This window comes from Rhinopithecus roxellana, chromosome 12 (assembly GCF_007565055.1).
Source record: "Rhinopithecus roxellana isolate Shanxi Qingling chromosome 12, ASM756505v1, whole genome shotgun sequence".
Classification (NCBI taxonomy): Eukaryota; Metazoa; Chordata; class Mammalia; order Primates; family Cercopithecidae; genus Rhinopithecus; species Rhinopithecus roxellana.
The window spans coordinates 96,190,128-96,206,916 of NC_044560.1; the positions used below are offsets into that span (position 1 = coordinate 96,190,128).

Genomic DNA, 16,789 nt, shown 5'->3' on the forward strand with positions numbered 1-16,789 from the left:
CCAGGGCCCTCCCTGATTCAGCATTCGAGGTCCCCTTTCTCCTCTTCCTCTACTCCCCTCATTGAGCATCACTGGGAGGGGCAGGGCAGGCTCTATTAACTCTTCTGTCTGCCTGGCTTTTCTGATTTCTGTCCATGGAAAGGTGGCCGGCCAGTGGACATTCAGTTGCTCATTATGTTTCAGACATACTCAACCCCTCTGTAGCTGCTACCAAAAGAAAACAAAAACTGTCCCTGCCTTCTGGCAGACAAACAGAGCAAAGAGAAGAAAAATCAAATCAAAGCGTCTTGGGCACCCAGCCAGTCCTGAAATTGTCAGACAATAGCAGCAGTGTCCTGAGCTGGGGGCTGCTCCCAGCTGGGACTCAAACTCAACAACGCCTTCCTCTGGGAAAGCTTTTACCTTTTGTTTTCTCCAGCTCCTTCCTTTCCTTGATGCAGAGGGAAGGCACAGGAGAGGTTTTTCCTCTGTGTCACTGTCAGGGGTTCTAAGGCCTCTGTGGGGAAGGACAGGAAAGAGTGTAGAGGAGGGCTCTGAGACAGTGTAATCAATGCCCTTTACTCCTCCACCCCACTTTCCCTCCCAACCCTTTTCTGTGGTCAAGGGCTCCTTGGGAGACCCAGGCCCTAAGGGGAAGAAAGTTCTGGGAAAGAGGACAAAACCTGAGAACCAGAAGGGCCTTTAACAGTCAAGCAGTCTAACTTTCTCATTTTGCAGATGGAAACACTCAAGGTCAGAGAGGAGAGAGTGATTTGACCCAAACCAAACAACATTACAGAGGACAGATTTTCTTCCACCCAGGCCAGGACTCTGTCTCCAGCACCATCTAGGCCCCACCAATTTAATTTTGGTTCCAAAGGGGACCATGCTGGGCACCACCACAGCTCTTTATCCCCACATCCCCCTCAGCCCTAGTGGTTTCAACCACTTCTGCCGGGCCATTTCAGCTCCTCCCTGATTAGGGCAAACTTTCAGGAGCCCTGTTCTGACCAGTGGGAGGAATGTGGAGCTCCAGGGCTCTCAAGAAGGCTGACAGAGGTGGAGATCCCCCAGGGTAGAAATACTCATCGAGTCTCTCACAAGTTCTGTGACTAAGATAGGCAAGATTACTCAAGTAAACTTGAGAGCCTTGAGGTTTTTGAAGCAATGCAGAAACCAGTATTTCAAATAATTCTTTCTAATTACTGCCACCCACAGTGAAGACATCAAGAGAAACCTTTACTTTGATAATTCTAGGAGGTGAAATCTCACCCCAGGAACCACTTTTATCTTCCACCAAACACCTGCACGTTGTAAAAGCAATTCAGGGAGAGAGCAGAGTGAATGTGTGTTTGGAAGCAGGGGTGGTGGAGGGAAGGTGGATATGCCTCTAGAAGGGCTGTGAATATGGAAATTTCATTCCTCAATTATCTGAAGCAGGAGAGTCTGCAGAATTAGGATATAAAGGAGTGCAGGTGGAGGACAGTCAGAAGGAATTTCAAGTCATGATACAGGTTTCTGGCTCTTCCTTCCCAGGTTGGGCAAACCTCAGTGAGGTGAGGTGCAGCGGGGTCTGGCTTGGCTCAAACCATGGCTCTTCATGTTCTTATCTCTACTAAAACCTGTGGGAATAGACTTGTTGGCTAGGCAGGGGCTGCCCCTGCTTCTGTTCAGAGTCTTCAAGGGATATTAGTTGAACTGGGGAAAATGGCTAGAGGCTGGGAGGTGAGGGAGTGAATGGTGAGCATGGATGGTGGGGCTGTGGGTGACGTGGGGAAAAGGGCTGGGAATCTGTACGGCAGGTATGGGAGCAGAGTCTTGGGCTGATGCTCAGGGTTGGCACTGCCAGCAGCTAGGCCTATGGGTCTAGAAAGGCTGATTAGGATAAGGGACTGAAGTACTCCCAGGTCCTTTTAGGTGGGGGATACTTTCAGGACTGGGCTGGGTCAGCCGGTCAGAAAGTAGCCTTCCTAGGAGCTTTATATCGGACAGCTGCTGCCCCCAACTGATGCACCTTGGCACACAAGAGTTAGGCCACTGTGTCTGTCCTGTACCACACCCTTGCTCTAGATGATCTTTACCACCTGACTCATGAACATAAACACTGTGTACACCCAGGGTCCACCTGACGCGGAGCTTGGGACTGCTCCACAAGTCTCCAGCATGCCTTTGGAAGCCCTTCTTTATTGGGAAATAAATACAGCGTGAAACATGTGGGCCAGTCAACATCTGTGGTTTTGGAGGCCAAAAGGAAGGAGTCTGACTTGCTGAGAACTCAGATCTCCATGAGCTGGTCACTCCCCACGATCACCTCGTTCACTCGTTTAGCTACAAAAGAAAAGGAAAAAAGTTTCCTGAGAACTGGCAGCAAGATGACATTTCAAACCCAAACCCAACTGCTTTTTTTTTGGGGGGGGGTACAGAGTTTCACTCTTGTCACCCAGGCTGAAGTGCAAAGGCGCAATCTCGGCTCACTGCATCCTCCACCTCCCAGGTTCATGCGATTCTCCTGCTTCAGCCTCCCGAGTAGCTGGGATTACAGGCACCCACCACCAGGCCTGGCTAATTTTTGTACTTTTAGTAGAGATGGGGTTTTCATCATGTTGGCCAGGCTGGTCTTGAACTCCTGACCTCAGGTGATCTGCCAGCCTCAGCCTCCCAAAGTGCTGGGATTACAGGTGTGAGCCACCACGCCCAGCCAAACCCAACTGCTTCTAATTCTGTGTTCACAAAAATTTATTTCTCTATTATTGTGGCTCTGTTCTTGAGAAGCTCTTGGGAATAGGGGTATGAGAGAGGGAGCACCTTCCTATGCAGGAGGATGGGACCAACTTTCTACATACCTGGCTGTGGTGAGCTTTAAATAGGAGAACTGAAACTGGGTCTTAAAGGGTGAACAGTTTCTCCAGGCAGTGATGGAAAGGAAGATACTCTAGGCTGTGAGAACAGCAAGGGCAAAGACAGTGAGATGGGAGAAAAGGGACCATGAAGTACTGTGGTGTGGCCAGAGGATAGGAAACAAGGGGATAAGAGTAAGAAATGAGGGCCGGGCGCAGTGGTTCAAGCCTGTAATCCCAGCACTTTGGGAGGCCGAGACGGGTGGATCACGAGGTCAGGAGATCGAGACCACCCTGGTCTACACGGTGAAACCCCGTCTCTACTTAAAAAATACAAAAAACTAGCCGGGCGACGAGGCGGGCGCCTGTAGTCCCAGCTACTCAGGAGGCTGAGGCAGGAGAATGGAGTAAACCCGGGAGGCGGAGCTTGCCGTGAGCCGAGATCGCGGCCACTGCACTCCAGCCTGGGCGACAGAGCTAGACTCCGTCTCAAAAAAAAAAAAAAAAAAAAAAAAAAAGAGTAAGAAATGAGGCTAAAAGGATAAATGGTGATAGTCAAAGAAAGGGCAATACCTTATATATAATATGGAAATAATGACACCTACCGCATAGGGTTGTTGTGAGAATTAAATGAGTTAAAGGTAAGTGAATGCTCAATAAGTTGTGGCTATTATTATTTCTATAAAGGTCAAATCCATAAGGCCCTCCATGACATCTTTGCTTACCTCTCCAGCTTCATTTCCCACTGTTCTCCATTTTATTCTGCATTTTACCAATAAGCCATACTGTTTTAATATCCCCCCCGCCTCCTTTTTTTTTTTGAGACAGGGTCTTGCTTTGTTACCTAGGCTGGAGTGCAGTGGCACGATCTTGGCTCACTGCAACCTCTGCCTCCTGGGTTCAAGTGATTCTCCCGCCTTATCCTCTCCAGTAGCTGGGACTACAGGCATATGATGCCACACGTGGCTAATTTTGGTTTTTTATTTTGTATTTTTAGTAGAGATGGGGTTTCACCATGTTGGCCAGGCTGGTCTTGAACTCCTGGGCTCAAGTGATCTGCCCCGTCTCGGCCTCCCAAAGTGCTGGGATTACAGGTGTGAGCCACTGCGCTTGGCCGTGTTTTATACCTTTGAACTTTGGTACATGCTGTTGCCTCTGCCTAGAATGCTTCCTCCTCCATTTTTTCCCATTGCACTCTTATTACCCTATGTGCCCTAATGTAGCACCTGTAATATGTGATGCCTTCCCTTTTGAACTGTCCATTTCCTGCTTTGTGAAACCACTGTACCTAATACAGTGGTTAATACAGGTACCTAATACCTAATACCTAATCTCTATTCCTACATCATTATACCATTCTCCTCTACTTCACTATAAGAACATTGAGGGCACCAGGCATGGAGGCTCACGCCTCTAATCCCAGCACTTTGGGAGGCCGAAGGGGGCGGATTACCTGAGGTCGGGAGTTTAAGACCAGCCTGGCCAACATGATGAAACCCTGTCTCTACTAAAAATACAAAATTGGCTGGGCATGGTGGTGCATGCTTGTAATCCCAGCTTCTCGGAAGGCTGAGGCAGGAGAATTGCTTGAACCCATGAGGTGGAGGTTGTGATGAGCCGAGATGGCACCATTACACTCCAGCCTGGGCAACAGGAGTGAAACTCTGTCTCAGAACAGACAAACAAACAAACAAAAAAAAACAAGAACATTGAGAGGAGAGATGGAACAGTGTAGTTATGATTATATCCCCAGTGTATAGCACAGCTACTGCCCCATGATGATTTTAGAGGTTTTGGGTAATGATAAAGATAGGATATGGTCATGTAAGTGGAGAGCTAAAGCTGAATGGAGATGAAGGTTGGTAGAGAAGTTCAGGGAATCATGAAGCTGGAGAGCTGATGAATATGTTTAAGTTGTCCAAGATGTTGTGGACAAGTGAGGGAGAGGAGAGGAAGACTGTGAACCATAGGCTAAAGCTCTTAATAAATGTAGGGAAGTACCCTGGAAGCTGACCAATGATGGGGTGAAAGGTAAGAAGAGCTATAGAAAACTTTCAAGGAAAAAGAACTATAGAAAGGAGGCAGTGAGCCAATGACCTGGAAGGGGCAGGGGGAGCTAGGGAACAGAGACTATATCTGGCATGTTGGGGTTGATGTATTTTCACAGCAATTCAGTAAGCTGGAGGAAACCTGTAGGGGCACAATAAGCAGAACGAGGCCGGGTGCGGTGGCTCACTCCTGCAATCCCAGTACTTTGGGAGGCCAAGGTGGGTGGACTGCCTGAGCCCAGGAGTTTGAGACCAGCCTGGGCAAGACACCATCTCTACAAAAAATAAAAATATTAGCTGGATGTGGTGGCACATGCTTGTGGTCTCAGCTACTCAGGGGCCAGGGTGGGAGGTCGCTTGAGCCCGGGAGGTCAAGGCTACAGTGAGCTGTGACTGTGCCATCTACACTTCAGTCTGGTGGTGACAGAGCAAGACCCTGTCTCAAAAAAACAAAAAACTAAGCAAAGCTAGTGATGTTTGGTCAGGGATGGGAGTAGGCTCCAGTAAATACACTGGAAAATCTCTGGGCTGGAATCAGGTTGGGAAAGATCCCAAGGGGAAAAATATAAGGGAGGGTGATAAGTTGGGAAAACAGCAATGGGATAGAAGGGAAAAACGTCACAAATAAAAAGTGCACTGTTGGGAAACTGGGAAGGCTTCCTGCTGGCCAGGAGGATTTGACCTATGTCAAGTATACGTCAACCCCCTGACCTATACCAAGTCTACCTTCATGGTCAAAGAACTGATCACTCTGGCCACAGGGAAGAGATCCAAGTTATCTCACTGACTGTAAGAAGAAACTCAGATGAAGCATGCTTTTAGCAGTTAGTGGTTTTGTTTTTTTTTTTTTTTTGAGATGGATTCTTGCTCTGTCACCCAGGCTGGAGTGCAGTGGTGTGATCTGCGCTCACTACAACCTCCGCCTCCCAGGTTCAAGTGATTCTCCTGCCTCAGCCTCCCAAGTAGCTGGGACTGCAAGTGTGTGCCATCATGAACAGCTAATTTTTGTATGTTTAGTAGAGATGAGGTTTCACCATATTGGCTGGGCTGGTCTCAAACTCCTGACCTCAAGTGATCCAATTCTTCCAGTTGCCACATAAAATGGTTTCAGACCCAGTCTGGGTTATCTCAGCTGTGCCAAGGTTTGGGAGCTGCCATGCATTATCCTTGGGTCCTGCATTCTCTGTGCTTTGACCACTGGTTAAGGTCCCAGCTTTGATGGCTACCTTGCTGCTTTTCCTGGTGGTTTGACAGGCTATAAGAAGACCTAACTGACCGGGCGCAGTGGCTCATGCCTATAATCCCAACACTTTGGGAGGCCGAGGTGGGCGAATCACCTGAGGTCGGGAGTTCGCAACCAGCCTGACCAACATGGAGAAACCCCGTTTCTACTAAAAACACAAAAAATTAGCCGGGTGTGGTGGCACATGCCTGTAATTCCAGCTACTCAGGAGACTGAGGCAGGAGAATTGCTTGAACCCGGGAGGTGGAGGTTTCGGTGAGCTGAGATTGCACCACTGCACTCCAGCCTGGGCAACAAGAGTGAAACTCCAAATCAAAAAAAAAAAAAAAAAAAAAAAAATCGACAGTGATGTCAACTGCTCTCTAAAGACGGCTTTATCAATTTATGTTCTCGCCCGCAGTGTATGTATGTGCTTGTTTCCCACATCCTCACCAGCCTTTGGCATTATCGGTGCTGGTGTGAGAAGTAAAAATGGAATCTGTGATTGTAATCTGGTTTACCTTTGGCTTCAATCCTCTGGCCACTTCCAATCAAGCAGTCCTTGATGTCTGCACCCTTCTCGATCACAGCATTGTTGCAGATGACACTGCCTTGGATGTTGCTTCTGTAACACAGTAGCCAAGTTAGGGAGGACCCAGGGCTTGCATCGCCATCCTCATTACTACTGGTTGGGGGTTCTGGCTCCTCCCTAGGCCAGGAACAGCTGGGCAGTCTAGTTAATAGCTACTCACCTCAAGTTATGAGTGAAAGACAGAATGGTAAGCCAAGGGAGGACCTGGCTTCAGAGAAATCCAGATTTGGGACTATGCTCATAACGATCTTTCTCTAAGGCCTGAAAAGATATTCTGACTTCAGTTCCTTTTTTTTTTTTGAGACAGAGTTTCACTGTGTCACTTGGGCTGGAGTGCAGTGGTGTGATCATAGCTCACTGCAGCCTCTAAAACTTCTGGGTTCAAGTGATCCTCCCACCTCAGTCTGTAGCTAGGACTACAGGTGCACACCACCATGCCTGGCTAATTACTTCAGTTCTAGAATTCCAGAACCTAGAGGTCTAAATTCCATCCAACCTCTTCTTTGGTCTGGGGCTGGTCCTTAGGCTGACCCATCACTGCTACGTCTCATCTGAGAATATATACCAAATTTCATTTGAAGCTCAGAAATTGCAAATCCTCCTAGGAGATCAACTCTGGAAACAGTGGGCTCCCCACACTCTCACCACAGACTCTGGTTAAGCAAAGTGATACTCATTCAAAAAAAATTTTTTGTCTTTGAGATATGGTCTCAGTCTATTGCCCAGGCTGGAATGCAGTGGCGCGATCTTGGCTTACTACAGCCTCCACCTCGTGGGTTCAAGCAATTCTGCCTCAGCCTCCCAAGTGGCTGGGACTACAGGGTTACCACACCCGGCTAATTTTTATATTTTTAGTACAGATAGGGTTTCACCATGTTGGCTGGGATGGTCTTGAACTCCTGGCCTCAAGTGATCCACCTGCCTCAGCCTCCCAATGTGCTGGGATTATAGGAGTGAGCCACTGCGCCTGGCCTAAACAATTTTTTGAGAGATAAGGTATCATTATGTTGCCCAGGCTGGCCTCGAATTCGAGCTCAAGCAATTCTCCTGCCTCAGCCTCTCAAGTCTCTGGGACTACAGGTGCCCATCACTATGCCTGACTAAAAAGGATTTTTTAAAAACCAACTCCATTCCACATAAAAGACTACTCCAGATCCTAAAGCATATCCCAAGAGCAGCACCACTTGCACATAGCATTTAAATGTATTTAAAAAGCATCCTCCTAGGCCAGGTGTTATGGCTCACCCCTGTAATACCAGCACTTTGGGAGGCTGAGGTGGAAGGATCACTTGGGCCCAGGAGTTCAAGACCAGCTTGGGTAGCACTGTGAGACTCTATCTCTACAAAAAATAAAAAAGCTAGCTGCATGGTGGTGCATGCCTGTAGTACCAATTATTCAGGAGGCTGAGGCCGGAGGATTGCTTGAGCGCTGGAGGTAGAGGCTGCGGTGAGCTGTGATCGCACCACCGCACTCTAGCTTAGGTGATAGAGGGAGATCTTGTCACAAACAGAGCATCTTCTTGGCTCTTAAAGACTGCCAGGTTGGAGGAAAGGTCCTTTTGAAAATTATGACTAATGTGGCTGGGTGTGGTGGCTTATACCTGTAATCCCAGCACTTTGGGAGGCCAAGGCAGGTAATCACCTGAGGTCAGGAGTTCGAGACCAGCCATGGCCAACATGGTGAAACCCCACCTCTACTAAAAATACAAAAATTAGCCAGGCATGGTGGTGCACACCTGTGATCCCAGCAACTCAGCAGGCTGAGGCAGGACAATCAATTGAACCCAGGAGGTGGAGGTTGCAGTGAGCTGAGATTGCACCATTGCACTCCAGCCTGGGCAACAAGAGCGAAACTCTATCTCAAAAAAAAAAAAAAAAAAAAAAAAGAAATTTATGACTAACCTTTATTGTACATCTACTCTATGCCAGGTATTGTGCTAAATAAATACTCTCTGTACGTTATAGGAGTGACTTTTACAAATCTAGTAATTTCTTTTTTTCTTTTTTGAGACAGAGTCTTGCTCTGTCGCGCAGGCTGGAGTGCAATGGTGCGATCTCAGTTCACTGCAACCTCTGTGTCCCAGGTTCAAGCAATTCTTCTGCCTCAGCCTCATAAGTAGCTGGGATTACAGGTGCCCACCACCACGCCTGGCTAATTTTTTGTATTTTTAGTAGAGGCAGGGTTTTGTCATGTTGACCAGGCTAGACTCAAACTCCTGACTTGAGGTGATCCAGCCTTTTTTTTTTTTTTTTTGAGACAGAGTCTCGCTCTGTCTCCCAGACTGGAGTGCAGTGGCATGATCTGCCTCAAGTAAACTTCAAGTGATCTGCCTACCTCAGCCTCCCAAAGTGTTGGGATTACAGACATGAGCTACTGTGCCTGGCCACAAATCTAATAATTTATTTTATTTGAGACAAGGTCTCACTTTGTTACCCAGGCTAGAGTGCAGTGGCGTGATCTTGACTCACTGCAGCCTCCATCTCCTGGGCTTAAGTGATCCTCCTGCTTCAGCCCCCCAAGTAGCTGAGACTCTATAGGCACATCCCATCATGCCTGGGTAACAAATCTAGTAATTTCATCTGAAAATCACCTGAGCAGTGTAAAAAATAACAAATAAAGCCACCCTCAGTGACATGGCCCCCATCAATTATTTTGGTAACTCTTGGATAGGTATTTAACTAGAAGAAAACCTGGCCGGGTGTGGTGGCTCACGCCTGTAATCCCAACACTTTGGGAGGCTGAGGCGGGCGGATTATGAGGTCAGGAGATCGAGACCATCCTGGCTAACATGGTGAAACCCCGTCTCTACTAAACACACACACACACACACACACACACACACACACACACACACACACACACACACACACAAACAATTAGCCAGGTGTGGTGGCGGGCGCCGGTAGTCCCAGCTAGTCAGGAGGCTGAGGCAGGAGAATGGAGTGAACCTGGGAGGCGGAGCTTGCAGTGAGCAGAGATTGAGCCACTATACTCCAGCCTGGGCAACAGAGCAAGACTCTGTCTCAAAAAAAAAAAAAAAAAAGAAAGAAAACCCCTCCTAGATGATTCTGGGAGTACTATTTTTATCTCTGATGCAGTAAAAAAGAGCAACCACATTTTGCAGATGAGGTAACAGATTCAGAGAAGTTAAATCATTCACCCAAAACCATATAACGGCTAGTAACAGATTTCAAATCTAGGTTTGCCTGACTTCAGAATCCATAATTTAATCATAATGCAGTAGAAAGAAATTAAGAAAACACTACAGGAGACCTGGAACTGCCTTATTCTGAGCTGATAAGGCTCAGTGGAAGAAGCACTTTCCTAACAAGGGAATCGTCAGAAATGGGAAGAGAAAAAATGGGCAGCTGGAGGGGAGAAGGAGGAGGATAGAGAGGGTGTAAGCACTCTTTTTAACAATACAAAACTAACAAAAAATTCCGAACCCAAGAGGCATGAGGGGGTTGGAAAGAGGACATTCCAAGGACTAAAAACACTGATACACAGACCATTAAAAAAGATTCTTCCCAAATGCCAAAACTTAGTAACATGCATAAAGAAATACTAGCACTTTATGGCATTTCAGTCTTCTTTATCTCTGTTCTCCTAGGAGGTTAAAGCCTTTTGGAAAGTAACAAAAGGCCAAAACCACAGCACCTCTGTGGTGTAGGCTAGAGATGGGCAGAGACAGCACTAGTTTGCCCTTTGGCAGACTTGGGATACACTCAGTGGGTGGGCTTTAAGAGAGCTTCCATAACTTTCCAACTTGCTAAACTTGCAAAGCAGTCCAGTAAGCAGTTAGGGTGGTTCCCGCTTTTTGGGGAAAATTCCTCCAAAAGGGGTAATAAGGAAGTACAGAAAGCTTTAGATACAGAGGATCCTGGGACAGAGCTGCCTTTCAGTTGGCTACTAGTTTATCATGGAAAAGTCTTATTTCTTTTTCCAATGTGGTAGTAGGGGTATGCTTCCTACTTAGTCATAAGAGCCAAAGAATGTATGCTCTGAAGCTAGGCAAGAGGTAAACATAGTCAGCAGACAAGAAACAGCCAAGAGGAACTCAAGCAGCCATAATTAGAGATAGTTAAATGTCTATTTTGGATTCTGGGATATAAGTGGGAGAGAATTCTAGAAGGAAGAGACAAGAATAACTGAGGTCAGATTTCCACAGCAACAAACAGCCTGGTTTTCCTTAGGCTCAGTGGATCTGATTGGGGTCTTCAGGAACCTCCCATATTGTCTGTCTCATCCAGTTTATGTGTAACTCTTTCTGAGACACATAAACCACTGCTGTGGAGCCTGCAGATATGATAGGGAAAGTGGGGTGACCAATGGAAAACTGTGGGCTCTCCTGAAGCTCCTGGTAAGTGGATCGATGGAAGGCTTTGAGATGAATACCTGACAACAGCTTACTGGGTGTGAAGCTCTTTTCTGACCATATGTATCCTCAATTGTTCCCCAGTATTACTGTGCAGCCAAAATCACCTCCAATAGCAAGGCTGAGGTATTTTGGAAAAATTTCAACCCAACACCGTTTCTCCCCATCCAAGAAGAAACTCCAGAATCAAGGACTTTACTGGGAGTGTATCTGTTCATGCTACAGGGAATGGAAAGATAGGACTATATCAAACAAGCCCTCTCCAGGTTGCCAATTGGCAGCAAGGACTCTGTCTTTTTTGTTTAGTGCCTAAGGAGAGAGAAGAGGTGAGTTGCTATAGTCCAACAAAAGAACTTGCTTCAGACTAGAACTACAGCTTCTGCATCCTAGTTTTAACTCTCAGGTTGGCACGAAGCACTCCTCTGTGCTAATGTCTAGCTGTGTTCTCTAAGACGCTGCTCAGTGATGGCTAAGACTAATGGAGACTTGGTCCTCATTTCTCCTTGGTGGGTTCAAATTTCAAGCGCAGATGCAGGTTTTGCAAATTTACTCTGAAAATTGTAATGCTTCACTGGAAAGGAGGCCATGAGAAAAACAGAGTTCTATAGTAAGATCACTGCTTGGCCAGGCACACCACACTATACTATGTGGTGGCGTATCACCTGAGGAAGAAGGCTTACTGGGAAGCAAGAGTGCCTCCAAATTCTTGCTCCTCTTCTGACTTTAGGTAGGACTTTTCTTCAGTTCTTTCAAGGGAGGAAAGGGAACTCCCATATATCTAATGTCTAATACATCTCAGTCATTATATACAGCACTTTACACTAATTTTATTTATTTATTCTTCTTCTTATTATTTTTTGAGATGGGAGTCTTGCACTGTTGCCCGGACTGGAGTGCAGTGGCACGATCTTGGCTCACTCCGATTCTCCTGCCTCAGCCTCCCAAGTAGCTGGGATTACAGGCATCTGCCACCATGCCCGGCTAATTTTTTGTATTTTTAGTAGAGATGCGGTTTCACTATGTTGACCAGGCTGGTCTCAAACGCCTGACCCACCCACCTTGGCCTCTCAAAGTGCTGGGATTACAGGCATGAGCCACCACACCCAGCCTACACTCATTTTATAACTGAATCCTTTCAGCAAACTTGCAGGGATGGTGGCATTTATTCCAATTTTTACAGAGAAAATAGAGACTCACAGATATTAGGCAATGTGCCCAGGCCTAAAGTGACACTCCACTGTATCACAGGTTCCTACCTCAGATATTGACTTAGAGAATATTCGGCAAAGAGCCATGAAACTTCTCAGTAACTCTGAGGATGGGCAGGTTCTTTTCTTTTTTGAAGATTAGTTGGCAGGCTTTCTACACTACTCATGACCCTGGGGGAAAGGGAATAAAACTGAAGATACGTGTAGCTTTTCTAGGCCTCTGACTAAGGTCTGCTTTAGGCCAACTCAACACTTGGGCCCAAAGATTATGGCTGAGTCACCTATATCTCTCTAGGTACTGGGAGCCTGCTAACCTAAGCCCTTCTAAGCTGGGTCCAAGAATCTCTCTAGAGAAAGAGCCATGTGTCATTTTTACTAAAAATTATTTTTTATTATTTATAATTTAAAACTTTTTTTTTGGGAGAGATGGAATCTTGTTATGTTGCCCAGGCTGGTCTCAAACTCCTGGCCTCAAGTGATTCTTCTGTCTCAGCCTTCAAAGGGTTGGGATTACATGTGTGAGCCACTGCATCCGGCAACTATGTATTATTATTATTATTATTATATATATATTTTTTGAGACGGAGTCTCACTCTGTCGCCCAGGCTGGAGTGCAGTGGCCAGATCTCAGCTCACTGCAAGCTCCGCCTCCCAGGTTTACACCATTCTCCTGCCTCAGCCTCCCGAGAAGCTGGGACCACAGGCGCCCGCCACCTCGCCCGGCTAGTTTTTTTTATTTTATTTTATTTTTTTTTTAGTAGAGATGGGGTTTCATCGTGTTAGCCAGATGGTCTCAATCTTCTGACCTCGTGATCCGCCCGTCTCGGCCTCCCAAAGTGCTGGGATTACAGGCTTGAGCCACCGCGCCCGGCCACTATGTATTATTTTTAATGAAATATTTTACGTATAGAAAAAAGCCTAGAGAATAATATCAAGAACACTTGTGCATCCACCAAACAGCTTAAGAAACCAACAATCCAACTTGCTAAGTGTCTTTCTTTCATCCCATTTCCTTCCTTCTTCCACCAGGGTATCCATTATTTGACTGTGGTGTTTATTGTTCCTAAGCATTTTTACTACATATGTCAAACATACAATATTGTTTTGAATGTTTTAAAATTGTACATACATGTTACCATTCTCTGTGTATCCTTCTGCAACTTGCTTTCTGTCTTCAACATCATATTTGTGATTTATCCAGGTTAATTCAGATAATGAGATATAATACTTGAAGAAATGATCTTACCTTTTCCCTGTTTTCTGGTCACTCTTGCTCTCGAGTCCTCTAGATTAAAATGTACTGGCTCCAGTAAGCAGGCTAAAAATTTCTTCCTTTTAGTTCTGTATGACCCCCCTTCACTATACAAGGTTTAATGGTGAGAGATGGCTCCCTCCTAAGAAATCTAAGTCCTTATATTCCCTAAGCAGAGGCTAGGGAGCTTAGGGGAAATCAAAGTAAAGATATAACAGTCTTTTTTTTTTTTTTTTTTTTTTTTAGACGGAGTCTCGCTCTGTTGCCCGGGCTGGAGTGCAGTGGCCAGTTCTCAGCTCACTGCAAGCTCCGCCTCCCGGGTTTATGCCATTCTCCTGCCTCAGCCTCCGGAGTAGCTGGGACTACAGGTGCCCGCCACCTCGCCCGGCTAGTTTTTTGTATTTTTTAGTAGAGACGGGGTTTCACCGTGTTAGCCAGGATGGTCTCGATCTCCTGACCTCATGATCCGCCCGTCTCGGCCTCCCAAAGTGCTGGGATTACAGGCTTGAGCCACCGCGACCGGCCAGATGTAACAGTCTTAAAGAGTTAAGCTGCAGAATTCTTCATCTAAGAAGATGGGTTTAGTGCAAATGGTTCAAAAGGTAGGGAATGAACTAAAAGCTATTAGGAGTCCCTTTAATCCAGGGGATCTTCCCAAAGTGTCATAATTTGGTGTTTTCAAGAGTATGACAGAAGTGCTGGGTGTGGTGGCTCATCCTGTAATCCCAGCATTTTGGGAGGTTGAGGCAGACGGATCACCTGTGGTCAGAAGTTCAAGACCAGCCTGGCCAACACAGCAAAACTCCATCTACTAAAAATACAAAAATTAGCCTGGTGTGGTGGTGTGTGCCTGTAGTCCCAGCTACTCAGAAGGCTGAGGTGGGAGGATAGCTTGAACCCAGGAGGCAGAGGTTGCAATGAGCCAAGATCATGCCACTGCACTCCAGCCTAGGTGACACAGCGAGACTCTGTCTCCAAAAAAAATTCTTTTAACAATTATGTTCTTTTCTGCAACTCTAATCACCTCTAATTAGACTTACATTTAAGAGGATTCACTTTTATACCTTAAACTATCCATTTTCATTTCTTCCTTGGCTATACTATGCCTTCAAGTAGGGTTTCCCGGAGGGTTCTTGGGTGACACATGTCCTGAGCCCTGGAATACTTCTGATGCTTTTACTTAGCAACCATAACTGGCTACAGGATTCTTTTGTATTTTCTTTCCTTGTAGGGATGAAATATGGAAGGTTATAAGATTCTTAGGTCACAAACATTTCCCTTCTAAATTCTCTAAATGTTGTTTCACTGTCTTCTGGCCTGAAATGTTATCATAGAAAAGTCTGAAGCCAGGCTGGGTGTGGTGTCTCATGCCTGTAATCCCAGCACTTTGGGAGGCCAACACAGGCGGATCACTTGAGGTCAAGAGTTCGAGACCAGGCTGGTCCAACATGGTGAAACCCCATCTCTACTAAAAATACAAAAATTAGCTGGGTGTGGTGGCGCACACCTATAATCCCAGCTGGCTGGGAGGCTGAGGCAGGAGAATTGCTTGAACCTGGGAGGTGGAGGTTGCAGTGAGCTGAAATTGTCACTGCACTCCAGCCTGGGTGACAGAGTGAGACTCTGTCTTAAAAAAAAAAAAAAAAAAAAGAGGCTGGCGCGGTGGCTCAAGCCTGTAATCCCAGCACTTTGGGAGGCCAAGGCAGGCGGATCACGAGGTCAGCAGATCGAGACCATCCTGGCTAACACAGTGAAACCCCGTCTCTACTAAAAAATACAAAAAACTAGCCGGGCGAGGTGGCGGGCGCCCGTAGTCCCAGCTACTCAGGAGGCTGAGGCAGGAGAATGGCGTAAACTCGGGAGGCGAAGCTTGCAGTGAGCTGAGATCCGGCCACTGCACTCCAGCCTGGGTGACAGAGTGAGACTCCGTCTCAAATAAAAAAAAAAAAAAAAAAGAAAGAAATGTGTGAGCCCAGCCTGATTTTCTCCCTTCTATGTGGCCTAACGTTTTTTTCTTTCAGTTCTGTATGCCTCAGTATTCTGAAAAAATGATGTTTGATGTTTTTTCTTTGGTTCACCCATGTTCCCATTCCTTCTTCTCCTTATGTTGAATCTTGGTGTTCTCTTTGGGTTTAATCTAAATTTCATTGTATCTGGCAGATATTCTGTAGTCAGTGCACAGGTATGTGTAGGTTATTTCATTTTATTATAGATAAAGCTTCCTTCTGTGGTTTTGTTTTTTAAATTTGGTGAGCTTTAAGGAATGAAGCACTCATCCACAAATTTTTTTCTATATTTGTGACATTCTTACCAACTTTTTTTTTGAGATGGAGTTTTGCTCTTATTGCCCAGGCTGGAGTGCAATGGTGTGAACTGGGCTCACTGCAACCTCCACCTTCTGGGTTCAAGAGATTCTCCTGCCTCAGCCAACCGAGTAGCTGGGATTACAGACATGTCCCACCACACCTGACTAATTTTGTATGGGGGTTTCTCCATGTTGGTCAGGCTGGTCTCAAACTCCTGACCTCAGGTGATCTACCTGCTTTGGCCTCCCAAAGTGCTGGGATTACAGGCATGAGCCACTGAGCCCGGCCATCATTGGTACCAACTTTTAAAATTTTTATTTATTTATTTTCTTTTTCTCCCTCTCTGTAATCATGTACAATATTTTTTTTCTAGAAGCAGAGAGGGATCTCTTAACAGATATTTAGCCAGTTATAGTAGAGGGGTTAAATCAGAGAGCTCCATTTTTCATTCAGTAAATGCTTATAAGATACCTACTATGTAAAAAATGCAGTATTAAGAAGTTAGGGGATATAAACACATATAAAATTATTTCTATATTTAGCCAGGCACGGTGGCTCACACCTGTAATCCCAGCACTTTGGAGGCTGAGGTGGGCAGATAATGAGGTCAGGAATTTGAGACCAGCATGGCCAGCATGGAGAAACCCCATCTCTACTAAAAATCCAAAAAATTAGCTGGGCATGGTAGTGCATGCCAATAGTCCCAGCTATTTGGGAGGCTGAGGCAGGAGAACTGCTTAAACCTGGCAGGTGGAGGTTGCAGTGAGCCCAGTTCGTGCCACTGCACTCCAGCCGGGGTGACAGAGTGAGATTCCATCTCAAAAAAAAAAAAAAAAGAAATATATATTCAAGGAATTTATAGTCTAGTTGAAGAAGGAAGAAAGATGCAGGAAGTGCCGCAGTACCACATGAGCATGAATAAAGTGTTATGGGTGCACAGGGAGCACAGAGGTGGGGGAAATAGTTTAT

At 46.1% G+C, this 16,789-nt stretch overlaps 1 protein-coding gene across 1 annotated transcript in view; it reads right to left on the minus strand.

Moving 5' to 3' along the window:
* Positions 1–2,081: 2,081 nt before the first annotated feature.
* The window catches only part of EIF2B3 (eukaryotic translation initiation factor 2B subunit gamma), a 48,017-nt gene continuing 33,309 nt past the window's right edge, over positions 2,082–16,789 (minus strand). Inside the window, exons 7-8 of the mRNA XM_030942342.1 lie at positions 6,608–6,711; positions 2,082–2,307 (exon numbers count right to left, since the gene is read on the minus strand). Coding sequence (XP_030798202.1) covers positions 2,255–2,307; positions 6,608–6,711 — 157 coding nt within the window. The 3' untranslated portion in view covers positions 2,082–2,254. The remainder of the gene's footprint in view (positions 2,308–6,607; positions 6,712–16,789) is intronic.